Source organism: Pelodiscus sinensis, chromosome 8 (assembly GCF_049634645.1).
Source record: "Pelodiscus sinensis isolate JC-2024 chromosome 8, ASM4963464v1, whole genome shotgun sequence".
NCBI lineage: Eukaryota > Metazoa > Chordata > Testudines > Trionychidae > Pelodiscus > Pelodiscus sinensis.
In genome coordinates, this window is record NC_134718.1 from 40,353,305 (window position 1) to 40,368,025 (window position 14,721).

A 14,721-nucleotide genomic window follows, 5' to 3' on the forward strand; every position below is an offset into this window, starting at 1 on the left:
GAGATGCTAAAAGAGGACTCAGAAATGTTAAGGTAATTGTAGAGAAACTAAATGAATTCTTTGCTTCGGTCTTCATTGCTGAGATCAGGGAGATACCCAGCCCTGAGCCATTCTTTTTAGGTGACAAATCTGAGGAATTGTCCCAGATTGACATGTCATTATAGAAGATTTTGGGATGAATTGCTAAACTAAACAACAACAAATCACCGGAACTAGATGGCATTCACCCGAGTTCTGAAAGAACTCAAATGTGAAATTGCAGAACTATTCACTGTGATTTGTAATCTGTCCTTTAAATTAGTTCTGTACCTAATGACTGGAAGATAATTAACGTGATGCCAATATTTTAAAAGGGCTCTAGAGGTGATCCTGGCAATTACAGACCAGTATGTCTAATATCAGTACTGGGAAAATTAGTTGAACAATAGTTAAGAATAGAATTATCAGACACATGGATGAACATAATTTGTTGAGGAGAGTCAACACGGTTTCTGTAAAGGGAAATCATGTCTTACTTCCGGTCATCTGAAGAAGTGGGCTGTGCCCACGAAAGCTCATGATACCATCTACATGTTTTGTTAGTCTTTAAAGTGCTACCAGAACATTTGTTGTTTTTTAAGTTTATCCTGTATAGTTTAACTGAGCTACCCCCCTGAAGCTTCTAATCTACTAGATTTCTTTGAGGGGGTCAACAAGCATGTGAACAAGGGGAATCCAGTGTATGTAGTATACTTAGATTTCCAGAAAGCCTTTGACAAGGCTCCTCACCAAAGGCTCTTAAGTAAAGTTAGTTGTCATGGGATAAGAGGAAAGGTCCTCTCATGGACTGATAACTAGTTAAAAGATAGGAAACTAAGGGCTGGAATAGATGGTCAGTTTTGAGAATGGAGAGAGTTAATTAGTTGTGTTCCCCAAGGTTCCATACTGGGACCAATCCTATTTATAAATTATCTGGAGAAAGGCGTAAACAGTGAGATAGCAAAATTTGCAGATACTAAACTGCTCAAGATTGTTAAGAACAAAGCAGACTGTGAAGAATTTCAAAAGGATCTCACAAAAGTAGGTGACTGGGCAACAAAATGGCAAGTGCAGTTTAATGTTGGTAAATTAAAAGTAATGCATATTGGAAAAAATAATCCCAAAATATACATACAAAATGATGGGACGAATTTAGCTATAACCATTCAAGAGAAAGATCTTAGAGCATGCCTACACTAGGAAATTATTTCAAAATAAGAACTCCCAAAATAACTATGTTGAAATTATGTGTCCACGCTAAAGGGAAGCCTTGAAATTGGTCTGAAGCAGGCTCCCTTAATGTGTATGCACTACTTCGACTGAGAGCCCCAGAAAGCACTGGGGAGTAATTACTTTGAATGACTCTGGGGAGTAGTTATTTCAAGCAGCTGTGGATCATCCACACTTCTGCTATTTTGAAATAACTATTTCTAAATAAGCATTGTTCCTCATGGAAAGCAGGAGTTTTTATTTTAAAATAACCAGCCCCTTATTTTGAAATAAAAGACTTGGTATATGTTCACCCCGTTTGTTATTTTAAAATAAGGGGAGTTATTTAGAAATAACTGCCTAGTGTAGACCAAGGCTTAGAGTCATTGTGGATAGTTCTCTGAAAACATCCACTCAGTGTGCAGTGGCAGTCAAAAAAGCAAACAGAATGTTAGGAATCATTAAAAAGGGGATGGAGAATAAGACAGAAAATACCTTATCACCTCTATATAAATCCATGGTACACTCACATCTTGAATATTGTGCCATGGTGTGACGGATCGGGCAATGTCTGGGCATAGCTGAGGGCGAATTGCTCAAATCCGGGGCTCCTTACAGCCCCCAGACTGGTGACCTTCCCAAACAGGCCACAAACCAGTCACACAGAGTGCTTCAGCTGCCTGCCTGAAGCCTCACGAGCAAAACCCCTCCGACACCCCAGCAATATCCGTGCCCCAGATGGCACCGGGCCTCATACACTGGTGGGGGGTCTTAGAACACAATCCCACCTCCCCCGAACAAGTTCTGTCCAGTTCCAAGAAACCAGCCACAGATTCCTGGTCAATTTACCCTCTGGATCTTACCCACAAATCACGCTGAGCCAATCCTTTAGCATCTAACACCTAAAGGTTTATTATTACAGTAAAGAGAAGCATGAGAGTAAGGTTGTTAAAGGATAGTACATTACATACATCGAATCTCCCAGTTCTCGATGCAGGCTCTAGCAGAGATGTTACAGCTGCTGGCTCAAAAATCCTTGTTGCGCATCCTAGGATCAGAATGGGTCCATAGTTCTTCCTGGCTCTTCGATCCCTGCATTGCTGCCTCTGGGATGAAGTGCTGAGCTGAGAACAAAATGGAGTCGACCACATGGCCTATTTATCCCTCCTTCTTGGTCTCTTCTTGGCTACAGCAGGTCACCTGGCCCACGGCCTATCCCTGTGTTCCCTGCTGGTAGTCACCACTCATTCTTTAGGTGTCTCCTTGGTCCATTGAGTGCCATTGTCCCACAGGACCTCGCTAATTAGCATGTCCATAGGCCGGGCTCTGCCCAGTGCTCAACCACATGCCGGGAAATATTCAGTATCTACACAGATTACAGATTCCTAACTACACACACAGACATTATACAATCACATGACTAGCGTACATAGGATTAGCAGACAGTGAGCTTCTATTCAACACCCCACATGGCCCCCTTTTATACCATTTTTGGGGCCAACACCCCCACCTATGGGTGCAGCAGTGATCTGGCTGCTTCCCTCAAATCAGTAACGTGACACATGGTACACTCACATCTTGAATACTGTGTACAGATGTGGTCACCTCATCTCAAAAAAGATATATTTGGCATTGGAAAAGGTTCAGAAAAGGGAAACAAAATCATCAGGGGGTTGGAACAGGTGCCATCTGAAGAGAGATTTAAAAGAATGGGACTTTTCAGCTTAGAAAAGAGGAGACAAAGTGAGAATGCAGAACGTGAAAAAGGAAAAGTATGGAGAAAGTGAAAAAGGAAAAGCTATTTACTTGTTCCCATAAGAATTAGGGGTCACCAAATGAAATTAACAGGTAGCAGGTTTAAAACAAACAAAAGGAAGTTTTTCTTCATGCAGCATAGCCAACCTGTGGAACTCCTTGCCAGAGGATGTTGTGCAGACCAGGACATTAACAGGGTTCAAAAAAAGAACTAGATAAATTCGTGAAGGTTAGATCCATCAATACTTATTAGCCAGAATGGGTAGGAATGGTGTTCCTTGCCTCTGTTTGTCAAGGACTGGAAATGGATGATAGGAAAGGGATCACTTGATGATTACTTGTTCTGTTCATTCCCTTGGAGGCACCCAGGATTGGTCATTGTTGGACTATATGATACTAGACTAGCTGGACCTTTGGTCTGACCCAGTATGGCTGTTCTTATGTTCTTAAAACATGTAGTTAAGTAGTTGTTAATTAATCTAGGTAATTAGATGAAACTCCAGGTCCCCTCTACTTTCTTTAAATGTTCAACCACAAGAACTTTTCTGATGTTTTCCAAAAAAACAATGAGGAGTCCTGTGGCACATTAAAGACTAAGGGTACATCTATACCAGCCTCCTAGTTCAAACTAGGGAGGCTAATGAGGGTGACCGAAATTGCAAATGAAGCGCGGGATTTAAATACCCCACGCTTCATTAGCATGTTCCCGGGCGGTCACCATTTTGGAAACTGACTAGTCCGGAATAACTGCCCACGTTTACACGTAAACCCCTTAACTCAAATTAGCTGTTAAACCTCATTCCACAAGGAGTTGAAGGGAAAGGACTGGGCAGGGATCATCAAATTGAGGAAGTAAATGTGTGGTTGCGCAGGTGGTGTCGCAGAGAGGGCTTTGGTTTCTTCGACCATGGGACTCTGTTCTGGGCAAAAGGATTGTTAGGATGCTAACCAAGAGAGGAAGGAGCATCTTCGCGGGCAGGCTTGCAAACCTAGTGAGGAGGGCTTTAAACTAGGTTTGTTGGGGGACGGTGACCAAAACTCTGAGGGGAGTGGGAAAGTTGGATATCGGGAAGAAATTCAAAGAGGAACAAGCAAGAGAGGAGGACCCCTGATTCAAATGGAGAAGATAGGGCAATCAACTGGTTATCTGAGGTGTTTGTACACTAATGTGAGAAGCCTGGGCAACAAACAGGAAGAACTGGAGGCCCTGGCCCAGTCCAAGAAATATGATTTAATTGGGATAACAGAGACTTGGTGGGATGACTCGCATGACTGAAGCGCTGTCATGGAAAGGTGTAGACTGTTCAGGAAGAACAGGCAGGGGGGAGAAGGAGTTGCACTATACGTAAGAGAGCACTATGATTGCTCTGAACTCCAGTATACTGAGGGAGAAAAACCTGATGAGAGTCTACAGGTTAAGTTTAGAGGTACAAACAACAGCAGTGATGTTGTGGTTGGTGTCTGCTACAGGCCACCGAATCAGGTGGATGAGGTAGATGTGGCTTTCTTCGAACACATTAAAGACTAAGGGTACATCTATACCAGCTTCCAGATTGCAGGCCCTGGTTCTTGTGGGGGACTTTAATCACCCTGACATCTGTTGGGAAACCAATACGGCAGTACACAGGCAAACCAGGACGTTTTGGGAGAATGTTGGGGATAACTTCTTGGTACAAGTGCTGAAGGATCCGACCAGCAGCCATGTGCAGCTTGACCTGCTCACAAACAGGGAGGAACTAATAGGGGAAGTAGAGGTGGGTGACAACATGGGAAGCAGTTATCATGAGATGGTAGATTTCAGGATCCTGACCAAAGGAAGAAAAGAGAGTAGTAAAATACACACTTTGGACTTCAGAAAAGCAGATTTTGACTCCCTCAGAGACCTGATGGGTAGAATCCCCTGGGATGCTAACATAAAGGGGAAAGGAGTCCAGGACAGCTGGCAGTATTTTAAAGAAGCCTTATTGAAGGCACAGCAAAAAACCATCCCGATGCATAGCAAGAGAGGCAAACATGGTATGAGACTGGATTGGCTTACAGGGGAAATCCTTGGTGAACTTAAGCACAAAAAGGGAGCTTTCAAAAAGTGGAAACTTGGACAAATGACCAGGGACCAGGGTTTAAATGTACAGCTCGAGAATGCCGGGGGGTTATCAGGAAAGCAAAAATGCAAATGGAATTGCGACTGGCAGAGGATGTGAAGGATAATAAGAAAGGTTTCTACAGGCATGTTAGCAAGAAGAAGGTGATCAGATAGGGCGTGGGGCCCCTACTGGATGGAGTAACCTAGTGACAGATGATGTGGGGAAAGCTGAAGTACTCAATGCTTTCTTTGCCTCTGTATTCACGGACAAGATTGGTTCCCAGACTAATGCGCTAAATGACACAAGATGGGATGAAGAACAACAGCCCTTGGTGGATAAAGAACAGATAAGGAACTATTTAGAAAAGCTAAATGTACACAAATCCATGGGTCCAGACTTAATGCATCCGAGGGTGCTGAGGGAGTTGGCAAATGTCATTGAGGAGCCTCTGGCCATTATCTTTGAAAAGTCATGGAGATCAGGAGAGATCCCAGATGACTGGAAAAAGGCAAATGTAGTGCCCATCTTCAAAAAAGGGAAGAAGGACAATCCAGGGAACTATAGCATGGTCACCCTTACCTGGTTCCTGGAAAAATCATGGAAGGGATCCTTAAGGAATCCATTTTGAGGCACTTGGAAGAGAGGAAAGTGATTAGGAATAGTCAGCATGGATTCACAAAGGGCAAGTCGTGCCTGACCAATCTGATTAGCTTCTATGGTGAGGTAACTGGCTATGTGGACATGGGAAAGTCAGTGGATGTGATATACCTTGACTTTAGCAAGGCTTTTGATACAGTCTCCCACAATATTCTTGCCAGCAAGTTAAGGGTATATGGATTGGATAAATGGACTATAAGATGGATAGAAAGCTGGCTAGAAGGCCGGGCCCAGCGGGTAGTGATCAACGGGTCAATGTCAGGATGGTGGTCGGTTTCTAGCGGAGTGCCCCAAGGTTCAGTTCTAGGACCGGTTTTGATCAATATCTTTATTAATGACCTGGATGAGGGGAAAGATTGCACCCTCAGCAATTTTGCAGATGACAGTAAGCTAGGGGGAGAGGTAGATACTCTTGAGGGCAGAGATAAGGTCCAGAGTGACTTAGACAAATTGGAGGATTGGGCCACAAGAAATCTGAAGAGGTTCAACAAGGACAAGTGCAGAATCCTGCACTTGGGACGGAAGAATCCCAAGCATTGTTACAGGCTGGGGATCAACCAGCTAAGTAGTAGTTCTGCAGAAAAGGACCTGGGGGTTACAGTGAATGAGAAGCTGGATATGAGTCAATAGTGTGCCCTTGTAGACTAATGGCCTAGTAGGTTGCATTAAGAGGAGCATTGCCAGCAGATCCAGAGATGTCATTATTCCCCTTTATTCGGCTCTGGTGAGGCCACATGTGGAGTATTGTGTCCAGTTCTGGGCCCCCCACTACAAAAAGGATGTGGACGCATTAGAGAGGGTCCAGCAGAGGGCAACCAAAATGATTAGGGGGTTGGAGCATATGACCTATGAGGAAAGGCTGACAGAGTTGGGTCTGTTTAGTCTGGAGAAGTGAAGAGTGAGGGGGGATTTGATAGCAGCCTTCAACTTCCTGAAGGGAGCTTCCAAAGAGGATGGAGAGAGGCTGTTCTCAGTGGTGACAGATGGCAGAACAAGGAGCAATGGTCTCAAGTTGGGGTGGGAGAGGTCCAGGTTGGATATTAGGAAAAACTATTTCACTAGGAGAGTTGTGAAACACTGGAATGGGTTACCTAGGGAAGTAGTGGAGTCTCCATCTCTAGAGGTGTTTAAGTCTTGAGTTGACAAAGCCCTGGCTGGGTTGATTTAGTTGTGAAACACTGGAATGGGTTACCTAGGGAAGTAGTGGAGTCTCCATCTCTAGAGGTGTTTAAGTCTTGAGTTGTCAAAGCCCTGGCTGGGTTGATTTAGTTGGGATTGGTCCTGCCTAGAACAGGGGGCTGGACTTGATGACCTTCTGAGATCTCTTCCAGTTCTATGATTCTATGATATTTATTTGGGCATAAGCTTTTGTGGGTAAAAACCACTTTGACAGATGCATCCTGATATTTTCTGTCAATTTGAATGCTAGTTTGAGGGTGAGGTTCACTAACAGTGGTTAAAATGTATTAATAGAATATGTAAAACCTATATAGTTATTTATAAACAACAGATTACATTTTAAACGTAATCTGTCAGAAAATGCTGTATCTTAAAAACAATTATCCCCTTTTGTTGACATTTTCAATGTTCTGATGATGCCTCAAATAATTTCATTGGTAATAATTCAGTTGAATAATATAGCTGCTCCATCTAGTGGCTACAATGTTGCTCTCTCCCGGAAATAAAGACCTCACCTTGTTTCAACATTGTTTCTGAAAAGGATTCCACCTCTACAACATTTTTACATATATATGGAGCTACAATGTAGCTAAGAGCCATGTCATTTGTTAGGGGGCTTTCAGGGGGCTATCAGGGTTCAGAAAATCTGGGATTCACTTTTCTGGGCTTCTTTGCAATGTGTCTCTGCAGCTGAGGGTAGCAGCACCACTAGCTCAGGGATCCATGTAGGGCAGGAAGCAGGAATAACGTAGCCTATACACCACAAACACACACACTCTCACATCCCGGGCTCCACGCGATGCTGCCACTTTGAAACACCATGGGGACCATGGGGACCTGGCTCTCTCTCTCTCTCTCTCTCTCTCTCTCTATATATATATACACACACACACACACACACACACTCTCTCTCTCTCTCTCTCTCTCTCTCTCTCTCTCATATCCCGGGCTCCACGCGATGCTGCCACTTTGAAACACCATGGGGACCTGGCTCCAGGTTTCAAGCAGCGGCTGCCGCTTGGAAGTACCCCCTCCACTTCCCCCCTCCCTTTCTGCCTCTTTCTGATGGGAGACAGCAATGGGGGAAGTGACTAGTTGACTAGCTTGTGGTGTATCCCATAAGCATTTGCTTATGGGATAGTCGACGAGTCCTTCACATCCCTAGGCAGGGGCCATGCTGCGAGGCTGCGAACCCCAGGCCCAGGCTGGCTGCCCCGGGGCGTGCGAGCACAGGGAACCTGCCCCTGGGCGCAGCTGGGAAGGCTGGGTTGCACGGGCCCGCACGCACCGCCCGTCCGCCACAGCAGCGCGGGAGGCTGGGGGTGCAAACTACAACCCCCAGCATGCCTTGGGCGCAGCCTACGTGGAGGTGCCAGCGCCGCCCTGCCGCTGAGGCTGCTGGCACCACGTGGTGGCAGCATGGCCGTGTTTGCGGATCTGAACGTCCCGCGCGCGCCGGACCTCAAGTCGCTGCAGAATTTGCTGGAGGCCGCCGCGCACCGTGAGTACCACCCCCTCCCCCCCAGGCGCCGGCCAGGTCCGCGCGGCTCTCCCAGCCTGCCGGGCGCTGCGGGCTCGGGGCGAGTCGCCCATTGGCTGCTGCCCGTGCAAGAGCCGGGGTGGGCGCTATCCAGCGGTAGCTCGCGTGCAGGGGTCCCCCCATTGCCGGCCTGTCTTGGGGCGGAGAGCGCTGCTCCCCGCCCCGTTGGTAACCCCTGGCTCTTGGGCAGGCAGCAGCAGCCTGAGTGTTGTGCAGCACAGAAGTGAGAAGACAGATCCAGTTCTCATGGGGAGCTGGCTCTCTATGGGCCCCCACCCTCCATGCTGTCTCTGATACAGAGGAAGCAAGGTGGGAAGGAAATGTGCGTGGTCAGCAGGATCAACTGAGAAGCCTAGACTTATCGGTTAATCTGTAGTCGTCTACACATTGGCATCTTTAATTGGCATCACTTCATTCATTAAGTTAACATCTCTCATGTGGGACTGGAAAGCAGGGGTGGAAGTAACTTAAAATTTCTTACAGGTACTGTCCCGTCCCTGCCAGCTCTTTAAATAGCTCCCAGCTGGCTTTTGCCACAGCTTAGCCTTCTCTTGCTGAAGAGCTGTGCATCAGGGTGTACCTGCTTACTTTTACCTCTGCTGGAAAGATAGCCTGGCTAATTGTTAAGTATCAGAGGGGTAGCCGTGTTAGTCTGAATCTGCAAAAGCGACGAGGAGTCCTGTGGCACCTTATAGACTAACTGAAGTGTAGGAGCATAAGCTTTCGTGGGCAAAGACCCACTGCATCTGACGAAGTGGGTCTTTGCCCACGAAAGCTTATGCTCCTACACTTCAGTTAGTCTATAAGGTGCCACAGGACTCCTCGTCGCTTTGGCTAATTGTTGTGATAGTTCCAATGAATAAGCCGGTTTAAGCGTATCCTTTCTGTCATGGTAGATGTGCACTATTTCTAGTAAAACCTCTCTGTCCTGCCCAGCTTGGGACTTTTTTGTTATGTAGCTTTCTCAGCACAGGCTGGAGCCCTAACTCTGAAGCCAGCAAGGTGGAGAGTCTCACTGGATTTTGGGCTGGAGCTAGAGTCTGAATGTTTATATTACTATTTTTAGCTCTGCAGCAGGAGCCTGCGTTAGTTGACCTGTGCGCTGATTGTATAACTACACCACAGTTTTAAGTCCAGCTGGTCTGTGCCAGTTGACTCTCACCTTAGGGTAAAGGGCTGTTTATATTTGTGATCTAGACATTCAGGCTTACGCTGGATTTAGGGAAGTAGGAGATTAATGGGTTAACTGATAAGATGAGATTTATCAGTTTCTGTTAATGGTTTAACAATGCCTAGGATCCCACCTACCAGCTGTGTGCCTGAAGCTCCTCCTAGCTGCCAGTCTGGTGCCCAGGGTTCTGCTGCTGCCATGCCTGGGGTGCTACGGTTACTTGCTTTCCTGGCTGCTGCACCTGGCATCGTAGAACCCCAGGTTCCTGTGGGCTGCCAGCCCCTCTGGTCTATGAACCCCACAGCTGGGCTCTGGCCTGACGGCTGGGGTCTGTCAATCATCCGCTGCTGCGGCCTGGGATGCTGGCTACTGGCTCTGTACCTGTGATTCTGCTGCCACTTGGCATCCTGGCGTTGCCAGCAGCTGGGGGGCGAGCAGCTGGGACCCCTTGCACACCAGGATGCCTACTGAGGGCAGAGCCTTAGATGTGGGGCCATCAGGTAAGACCCTGGTGACAGGTGCTCCTCCGGTAGCCTTCCATAGCCTTGTGTGTCAGAGTAAACGTTTGACTGGGAACTGATAGAATTTTGGTTGGTTACACTGTTTTTGTTTTTGTGTATGATTTTATATCCCCAGGTTGAATCCTAGGACCCTGTAGGGTAGAAGGGTGCCAGAGCTCAGGCAGCTTGAACCCAAATGTCTATACTGCAACTAAACAACTTTGTCTGAGCCCCACAAGTCCATGGCCATGTCTACATTAGTACTTACATCAGTAAACCTTTTGTCACTCAGAGGTATGAAAATAACACCCCTGTGAATGGCTAAGTTTTGCCAGCATAAGTGCTCATATCCACAGTGCTGTGTTGGTGAGAGACACTCTCCAGCTGACATAGTTCAGAGAGCAGCAGTAGTTGGTTTTATGATATCAACAGAAGACCTCTATCCTGTCAACATAATACAGCTACATGAACACTCTTACAGCAGCACAGCTATGTAAGTGTAGACATGGCCTAAGTCAGCTGGCACAGGCAAGCTGTGGGTTTCTAATTGTAGCATAGATATACCCCAAGACTCTTTGCAGTGGGATGCTTTTGTATGTGTTTGGGGTCTTTTTTTCCCCTGAGAAGAGACATATCCTGAGGCACTAGTACTAGAAGCTCTTGTGTATGTGCTCTAACATTATGGTGCAAGTCGTCTTACTGACTTCCATGGGACTACTGTGTGTGTTCTTACAATTCAGCATCTGCATAATTGTTTGCAGGACAGCAGCCATAAGTCAGTGGCACAGCCATGGGCATGTGCATGGCACCACAATATGCCAACATCTTTATGGCTGACCTTGAACAGCGTTTCCTCTGTTCTCGCCCCCATCACCCTTACTTTACTTACGCGACATCAATGACATCTTCATCACATGGATCCATGGGAAAGAGACCCTGGAAGAATTTCACAAGGATTTCAACAACTTCCACCCAACCATCAATCTCAGCCTGGATCAGTCCACACGAGAAATCCACTTTCTTGACACTACAGTACAATTAAATGATGGACAAATTTCCACCATCCTATACGGGAAACCTACTAACTGCTACACTTACCTTCATGCATCTAACTTTCATCTCAGACACATTTCTCAATCTATTGTATACAGCCAAGCGCTAAGATACAATTGGATTTGCTCCAATTTCACAGATGGAGGGCAAACATCTACTGCTGTGGTTCTCAACTGGTGGTCCATGGTGACTTTCTTGGTGGTCTACAGGAACATTGTCCACAGGAACATTGTCCAAAGTCACAAGGCGTGAGCAGATGCCGCCATTAGGCTGTTTTAAGCTGTGTTCACAAGCCATAGCATCACCTAGGATTCAACCACGTTGTGTTGCCAGTAACTTCCGTCTGAGGTTCTGAGCATCAGTGTAGCTGCTACAGTCGTGCTGAGCGGTTGCTCTGTCATTCGTCCTGTGCTACATGTGCTGTTTTACAGGTGTGGTGTAGTTTGTTTATAATGGCAACAACAGGAAGAAATGTCAAGCGCAAGTATTTGGAGGACTGCATCAAATTCGGCTTCACTTGTCAAGAAAAAGAAGGCGTGGATTTGCCACAATGTGTTGTTTGTTTCAAAGTCTTGGGGAATGACTCAATGAAGCCGGCTGAGCTGAAACTATCTCGAAAAGTGTCACCCCAAATTGTTGCAAAAGGATAAAGATTATTTTGGGCGGTGGTTATCAGGTCTGAAATGGCAGCGCGTCGACTCAACAAGTGCATTTTACAATAAGACAAGCAATGCAGTGCGCACTTCCTATGTTGTTGCAGACAAAGTTGCACAGGCCAAGAAGCCTCATACCATTGTAGAGCAACTTGTGCTCTCCTGTGCAAAAGAGATGGTGCGGCTTGTTCTTGGCGAGGAAGCAGCAAAGAAGCTAAATGATATATCTGTCTCTAACGACACAGTATCAAGACGGATAAATGAGATATCACAGAACATCAGTGAACAAGGTGTAGATGAAATAAAGAAGTCTCCATTGTTTGCCATACAATTGGATGAATCAACCGATGTCGCGTTGTGCTCTCAGCTATTGGTGTTCACATGATACATGGTTGAGGGAGACTTCAAAGATGAGCTTCTCTTTTGTAAGACTCTTGATACCACTACAAAGGTTCAGGATGTGATGGAAATTAACAATTTCTTTGAAGTACATGGTCTGGATTGGGTAAATCTTGTAGGTATCACCAATGATGGTGCACCAGCTATGCTGGGTTCAAGATCGGGCTTCCAAACGCTGGTGAAACAGCGTGCTCCAATGGTAACCGGAGTTCATTGCTTCATTCATAGGGAAGCTTTGGCATCAAAAACATTGCCTGATCAACAGAATACCGTTTTCAAAAGGTTGGTGAAAGTGGTGAATCACATCAAATCATCGGCTCTGAACACCAAGCTGTTCAAAAGATTTTGCCAGGAAATGGGTTCTGACTTTGATATGTTCCTGTTTTACACTTCCGTATGGTGGTTGTCAGCAGGGAACGTACTCAACAGAGTTTTTCAGTTGAGAGAGGAGTTGGATTTATTTCTCCAGGCTCAAGGGAAAGAGGAATTCCGAAATGTGCTGATGCAGTCAAATTTAGAACTTGGGTATCTTGTCGATATTTTTGGAATCTTGAACAAACTGAATCTTCAGCTGCAAGGGAAAGGTGCAAATTTGTTCTTTCACCAAAGCATCATCAAGGCTTTTCTTGACAAATTGGAACTCTGGAACATAAGAGTCAAAGGCAGTAATTTGGTTCAATTTCCATATGTGGATGCCGTGCTCAGGGAAAAGGAAGCCATTCGGACACAAATTCTCGATCATTTACGGAAACTACAAGATGAATTCCAGTGATACTTTCCAGAGGTGGACAGGACAAGGGATGGATTATCTTTCATCAGGAATCCATTTACAAGAGATGTTAATAGTGTTCCAGAGGATCTGCAGGAGGAATTCTTGCATCTGAAAAATCATTTTGTGTCTCAAGACGTGTACCAGCAGTCTACCATAGAGAAATTTTGGGCCAGCATGACCGGGAGTTACCCAAAGCTGTCAGCACACACAGTCAGATTTCTTTTGCCATTTGCATCAATTTATGTGTGTGAGACTGGATTTTCGTGTTTGTTGCACGTTAAGTCCAAACAGAGGAATCGGCTTGCAGTGGAAAGCAATATTCATTGTGCATTATCAAGTACTACTCCAAACATTGAAAAACATGTCAGTGAGAAGAGAATCCAAAAATCTGTTAGTAAAAAATAAATTTCAAGCCAAAATGTTCGTCGTCTACTCTCTTTTATCATGTCTCAAAGGAGGAGATCCACAAAAATGTTTTGATTGGCCTGGTGGTCCGTGGACTGAAATTAGGTGAGAACCACTGAGCTACAGGATCTATATAGAGCATTCCTAAAACTGAAATATCCACCTAGTAAAATTAAAAACAGATTGACAGAGCCCAAAAAAGTACCCAGACATGAACTACTTCAAGACAGACCCAAAAGAGAAAACAACAGAATTCTACTTATCATTACCTACAGTCCACAACTTAAACCTCTCCAATACATTATCCACAATCTACAATAGATCTTGGAAAATGACCCCTCACTCTGAGGCCTTGGGGAGAAAAGGCCTATTTTTGCTTACAGATAACCCCCTAACCTGAAACCAATCCTTTCCAATTACCATGCTACACAGCTACATCATAAGCATCCAGGAACCAACCCCTGCAGTCAACCCTGGTGCTAATTCTGCCCACACATCTATACAAGCGATTTCATCACTGGACCCAATCACATCAGCCTCCAAATCAGAGGCTCATTTAACTGCACATCCAGTAATGCCATCAAATGCCAGCAATGCCCCACTGCGATATATATTGGACAAACTGGACAGTCCCTATGGGAAAGAATTAATGGACACAAATCAGATATCCTAAAAGGCAACACACAAAAACCTGTTGGGGAACACTTTAACCTCCCTGGACACTCATTAAGAGATCTCCAAGTTGCTGTTTTGTTTCAGACCAATTTCACAAGCCAAATACACAGAGAAGGATTGGAACTCCACTTCATTCTCAAGTTTAACTCATGCAAATGGTCTAAATCGCAATATTGGATGGCTCACACATTATCAACCAACCAAACAATGAAGGTGCCAATGGTTCCTGATGTCTGCATAGAATCTGGTGTTAGTACTCTTCTTTTCCTAGTGCAAACTATTGGTTCTTATCAGCCTCTTTTAACTATTTAGTCTTTCAGGCTAATAGACTATTGTTTTTTAAGTTTTTCCTGTTACAGACTGGCTCAGCTATGCCTTTGAAACTTACCTACCCAATGTCCTCTTCCTCCCCCTCTCCATCCCCCCCCACAATTTTTTTCCTCCCTCCCTCCTCTGCCCTCCCTTCTTCCCTTATTTATTTTTATTCTTGGTTCTGGACTTCCAACACTCTGGTCGTCTGAAGAAGTGGGCCGTGCATACAAAAGCTCATGATACCATCTACACGTTTTGTTAGTCTTTAAAGTGCTACCAGGCTATTTGTTGTTTAAGTTTTTCCTGTTACAGACTAAGGGTATGTCTACACTGCATTCC

The 14,721-nt window shown here is 45.3% G+C and overlaps 1 protein-coding gene across 4 annotated transcripts in view; it reads left to right on the top strand.

Moving 5' to 3' along the window:
• The first annotated feature begins 8,245 nt into the window (after positions 1-8,245).
• Positions 8,246-14,721, top strand: part of RPP30 (ribonuclease P/MRP subunit p30) — a 32,746-nt gene continuing 26,270 nt past the window's right edge. Inside the window, exons 1-2 of one of the 4 annotated variants that reach the window (XM_075935122.1) lie at positions 8,295-8,403; positions 10,250-10,407. In XM_075935122.1, the coding sequence (XP_075791237.1) occupies positions 10,356-10,407 (52 nt within the window). In that variant the 5' untranslated portion in view covers positions 8,295-8,403; positions 10,250-10,355. Of the gene's footprint in view, positions 8,404-9,796; positions 10,114-10,249; positions 10,408-14,721 lie in introns of those variants that run through there. The other 3 variants (XM_075935124.1, XM_075935123.1, XM_014572711.2) reach the window with 3 other exon arrangements.